The sequence below is a fragment of the Stegastes partitus genome, unplaced genomic scaffold (genome assembly GCF_000690725.1).
Source record: "Stegastes partitus isolate 25-593 unplaced genomic scaffold, Stegastes_partitus-1.0.2 Scaffold2459, whole genome shotgun sequence".
NCBI lineage: Eukaryota > Metazoa > Chordata > Actinopteri > Pomacentridae > Stegastes > Stegastes partitus.
Window position 1 is genome coordinate 64,049 of NW_007580190.1, and position 5,566 is coordinate 69,614.

A 5,566-nucleotide genomic window follows, 5' to 3' on the forward strand; every position below is an offset into this window, starting at 1 on the left:
TGTTGTTGTCTGTTGCTGTGTCTGTTGTTGCCTGTTGCTATGTCTGTTGTGGTGTCTGTTGTTGCCTGTTGCTGTGTCTGTTGTTGCCTGTTGTGGTGTCTGTTGTTGCCTATTGCTTTGTTTCTCCCCGTCCTCAGTGTTGTCCTGAGGTTGTCGGTTAGAAGCTGGGCCCTGGACGGGTTGATCCTCCTGCTCTCGGACTCCAAACAGATGGACTTTGTCGTCCTCAGACTGAAAGGGGGGAAGGTTATGATGTCAGCTGACCTGGGGAAAGGCCCCGCCTCCATCACCTCATCTGTTGACGTGAATGACGGAAAGTGGCACATTGTGAGTTAATTACACATCTGGTACTACAGACAGATATGTGGTACTACGGACAGACATGTGGTACTACAGACATCTGGTCCTACAGACAGACATCTCCATCCTGGGTAACGTTTGCAGTTTTCAGTGTTGAGCTCTGGCGTGTTGCTTTGAACATTGTGGCGTCTGTTTCTCAGGTGAGTGCGGAGGTAAGCCGGCGGTTGGTGTCGGTGTCTGTCGATGGTTCAAGTCCGGACTCCGTCTCAGTCAAAGGAAACCAGCTGGACGTAGACAACAGACTGTATTTGGGAGGATTTCCGAACACCAGCAGGAGGATCAATGTAAGACTGCTCATCAGTTCACCACAGGTGCTCAGTGCTATCGACCTCATCCTGTTGCAAACCTTGTTCTGGAAACAGCGACCAAGAACTTCACCTTCATCGCTTCCCTAAGCAGCAGCCAGCCTTCCAGGCAACAAAACAAACCCAGGATTTAGGGCTACATGGGTGTAATGTTCCACAATAAAAGTTAAATACTCACCTGTAACCGTAGTGTTCTCACATACCTCATCAGTGTCCACCTTTGTGTCCACCTGTGTCTCTCAGGTCAGCAGCAGTTTCCCGGGTTGTGTTCGGTCTGTCAGTCTAAACGGAAACATATTGGATCTGTCCAAGCCGGCCTCTCAGTCTGATGTCGCTGCCTGTTTCACCAAAGACCAGACAGGGAGCTACTTCAACGGCAGTGGATACGCTGAACTGAGTGAGTCCACATGAACACAGAATCATAGTCCTCAACCCTCCAACACCACCTGTGAGCTTTGGTCAGCACTAGTTCAGCTCAGCTCCTCCTCAGACTCTCTCTACAGCCAGAAATTATACAAATCTTTGTTCTTCTGATGCTTTTATCTGTAAAGTTGGCAGAGGCCTGAACTGTAAGACCTCCAGTGTTTTAGTATCGCAGAGGGCAGCGTTGTAGTTCACAGTGTGACCTGATGGTGGCAGTCACGTGTCTCTGTTCCACAGGATAAACCCAGACACACGCAGGAAGTTAGATCCACTCTAGAGGGTCTTCCATGAACAATCAAACCATGTAGAGAAACTCTAGAACCACCCAAGTAAATGCAATGGCACTTAAACTGTCAAAATTAACTCCAGAACATCTTCAATGAACCCTGGAAGGTAATAAATGAACTCTAGAACCTCCTTCATGAGCACCAGAACCACTTCAATGATTTGTAGAAACACAGAAACCTTTGAAATAAACCGGAGAACCAATAAAAGCTCCAAAATGAACTCTGGAGCCACACAACAAAGTCAAGGACCTCCTAAACCTCCTACATGACGTCTAGAACCAGCTAAACCACCTGACTGAACTCTAGAACCTTCTGAGGGAACTCTAAATGTGTGTGTGCAGTGCACGACGGCTACAAGGTCGGCTCTGACATGTCCGTGTCGCTGGAGTTTCGAACGAGCCAATCAGAAGGAGTGTTTCTGGGAATCAGCAGTGCGAAGGTCGACGCTGTGGGACTGGAGATGATCGATGGACAGGTGAGCCGACTTACCTGAGGGTTCAGTCAGCCGTTTACATACATGCACGTTAACAATAAACAGCAAAGGGCCTGGTGCTGAACCTCAGAGAGCTACACAGCTGAAGCAGCTGCTACCTGCTCGCCAGGTGTGTCTTTCAGTTTCACTTACATACATCCAACTGTTTTCTATGAAAGCTCTACCTGTATGAACAAAGGTTTACCTGTGTGAAGGTTTACCTGGATGAAGGTTTACCTGGATGAACAAAGGTTTACCTGTATGAAGGTTTACCTGGATGAANATGAAGGTTTACCTGGATGAACAAAGGTTTACCTGTATGAAGGTTTACCTGGATGAAGGTTGACCTGTATGAACAATGGTTTACTTATATGTTTCTCCTCAGGTGGTGTTTAACGTCAACAACGGCGCTGGTCGGGTGTCGGTGCGGTCGATTGGCCAGATGCTGTGTGATGGACGGTGGCACCGCCTGCTGGCCAGAAAAAACAAACACAGCCTGAATCTGAGTGTAGATGGGCGGAGTTACAGCACACCCAACCCCTACCCACAATCCACCTCTGCTGAGACCAACAACCCCGTGTACCTGGGAGGATTTCCAGGTGAGACCCTGACGTCTGTCACACATTCACACATCTGGTGGACGTCTGTCTGTCCATACCTGTCTTCCTCCACCTGATCCTTTCCACCTGTCTGTTTCTCTGCTGTAGTTGCTGTGAAGCAGAACTGCCTGTCGATCAGTTCCAGCTTCAGAGGTTGTCTGAGGAACCTGCAGCTCGCCAAGTCTCACCTGAGCACCACCCTTGACGTGAGCTCCGCCCACTTCCGGTTGGGCGTCACCCCTAACTCGTGCCCGGTTGCCTAGCGATGCCTCTTGTTTGTTTCGGAGGTTCTGGTTGTTTGTTGGAGCTCCCTGTTGAGCAGCGTTCAGCTTTTTGTCAGATTGTAGATTCTGGATGTTGTCTGATCCATAAATAAAGACCTACCTGCAACGCTGCCTTCACCTGTGCACCTTGTATGTCAGATGGCCATGCTAACACTTCCACAGAGAACCATCAGGGGGCACTGGCCTCTTGGAGCTGTGACCAGACTCACTCAAACCAACAAAACGTGATGAAAACTGAGCAAAAAATGCTGCCAAACATCCAAAACACCACAAAAACAACCAAAATGGGAACAAACTTGTCCAAATGTGACATAAAACCTGTTGCAAAATGACGTTGTGACATACAGCAACTAAAATTTGACGCAAAATGACAAAATCATGGTACAAAACGACCACAAACACATGAAACAACAAAAATGTGACATACAACGACCAGAATCTGACACAAAGAGGACGAGAAAAGAAGCAGAACAACCAAATTGTGATGCAGTGTGACAAAAATGTTTCACAAAACGACCAAAATATGATGAAAAATGATCAAAATATGACGAAAAACAGCTGAAATCTGACACATAGCCATCAGAGAAAGATGTAGAAACTATCAGCAGCCAAACTGTGACACAAAACAACTGCAAAAAGACACAGAACTACCAAACGTAGACATGAAATGACCAAAACTACCAAACTGTGAAACACAACAGCCACAACGAGACACAAAACAACTGCAAAGATTTAAAAAAGATCATCAAAATGACACAAAACATCCAGGAGACGACGTAGAAGAACCAAACGGTGATTCAAAGCAACTAAAACTCGATAAAAACACATCAAACAGCTGAAACGTGATCAAGATGATCCACATGGAGCACAAAGCAACTGAAGTGTGACACAAAGCAGCCAACAAGCATGGCTCTGTGTTGGCTGTGGAGCTGTAAAGCCGGATCAGACGGCAGGTGAAGGGAACATGTGGACTCTTGTTCAGTTTGCAGACTGAGCAGCTCCTCGTTGCTCTCAGCCGTCAGTGGGTCGCTGTGACTCTGAGCAAAGCTGGAGGTCCTGATGGTTCTCAGGCAGGTAGAAGGAGCCTCTCCTCCTCTGGTTTCCACACCGCTCCCACCACACCATGAAACAGAGCTGCAGGACACCACGTCCAGCTCAGTGGTGGACAGAAGCTCTCCTGGTTCACTGCTTTGATGCTGCATCAGCTCAGTAACGAGTCATCTGAACCCACATGTGATTTAAAACTGAACTCAGATGAAAGTTCAACATCTTCTTCAGCTTCAGTTCAGGACTCCACGGATCCTCCTCGACCTGCTGAGCACAGCTCGGTCCAGCGTCCACGGTGACGTCATTCAGGAGGCAACGCTTCAGACCTTCTCTACATAACGTGGAACCACTCAGAACAGCTTCATGTAGATCTTTACCTTCATGCTTCTAACCAATGAATAACTACAGATGTGTGTGACTGTGGAGGGAAAGCTGGTTCTCCAAACTCAGAGCAGCTCAACTTTGTTTATTAGAAGATTTCAGGACTCAGACTGAAGCAAACTGCTGCTTCCTGTAGTTGGACATTACGCTTTAGAGTCTCAGTGGCTCCATGAGATTCACAGGAAGTTTAATTTCCCTGTGAAGCTGAAAAACGAGCAGCAGAAGCTGAGAGCTGCATGTTGGAATCTCAGCTCAGAGCTGAAGCAGCAGCGCCACCTGCTGTACAAACAGCAAACCAGCAGCTGGAGTCAGATGCGCTCTGCGTCCGTCTGAGTCACGTCCTTCATGTTCACGGCTGTGAGGCTTCCTGTTGCTGTGACAGTCTGACAGCAGCCACACACTCATGTTCCTGCATCTACACTCACTGAAGGGCCGACAACACACACCGTCAGCACAGAAACAGTCCACACAGCCCAGGACGTTTGGTTCACTTCACCTCATGTCAGGAACAATCAGTGACCGGAGCAGAAAGTCCAACAGAACCGCAGCGACTCAGTCAGCGTCCGGACCATCATTCAGGCTCCACTCAGGTTTATTTCTGTCAAACTGCTGCTTCCTGTAACTCTGTGGTGAACCTGCAGACTGAACTCGGCTCCAGTTAAACCATCACCTCACCTTCATGTTTTCTTCTGCAGCTTTCATCAACTTCCTGGAATAAAAACTCAGACTCACTTTGTTCACTCTGTGGGAGCAAAGAAACCAACTTTATTAGCATATTACAGCTGATTGTGGAGACTTGTCCAGGCAGTAGATCCTGCTGAAGGACTTCAGTCTCTGGTCAACAGGTTCTCTTCGTCCCAGTGGTTCTGCTGAAGCAGTGAATCAATCTGTGGAGAATCAGTGAAGCTCTGCCTGCTGATGACCTTCATGATTAGATCTCTGTGTATCTGACAACATGGACAGTGTGAAGAAAACCAGAGACACATATTAACAGTGATGGAGCTGTGATGAAGGAGCAGACCTTCCTGCTGCTCCATTCAGACTCACTGGGTCAGAACCAGACGGTGGAAACAGCAGCACTTTTGTCTGACTGGATCCTCACAGTCTGAGGAGTCTTTTCATGTCAAACACTGACATTATTTCACTTTGCTGTTGTTCACTGTGAGAAACAGATCCACTGACTTCACAGCACATCTACAGATAATGAACATGTTGGACTCAGGTCACACAGGGAAGCTTTGGTTGGATCCACTTTGTTCTGGTGGATCTTCTGTGACAACAAGTTCTTCATGTGTTCAGTGACGACAGCAGGCTGCTGCTGGAGCCTCAGACGTTCATGCTGGATGCTGATGGTGTCAGACATCCGTCAGCTCAGTGCTGTGGACACATTCACAGGTATGGACCAGAG

At 47.8% G+C, this 5,566-nt stretch overlaps 1 protein-coding gene across 1 annotated transcript in view; it reads left to right on the forward strand.

Moving 5' to 3' along the window:
* lama1 (laminin, alpha 1) overlaps window positions 1-2,836 on the forward strand; it is a 34,539-nt gene extending 31,703 nt beyond the window's left edge. The window contains exons 54-59 of the mRNA XM_008305283.1: window positions 138-327; window positions 501-644; window positions 909-1,062; window positions 1,717-1,850; window positions 2,233-2,446; window positions 2,555-2,836. Coding sequence (XP_008303505.1) covers window positions 138-327; window positions 501-644; window positions 909-1,062; window positions 1,717-1,850; window positions 2,233-2,446; window positions 2,555-2,709 — 991 coding nt within the window. The 3' untranslated portion in view covers window positions 2,710-2,836. The remainder of the gene's footprint in view (window positions 1-137; window positions 328-500; window positions 645-908; window positions 1,063-1,716; window positions 1,851-2,232; window positions 2,447-2,554) is intronic.
* The last annotated feature ends 2,730 nt before the right edge of the window (window positions 2,837-5,566 follow it).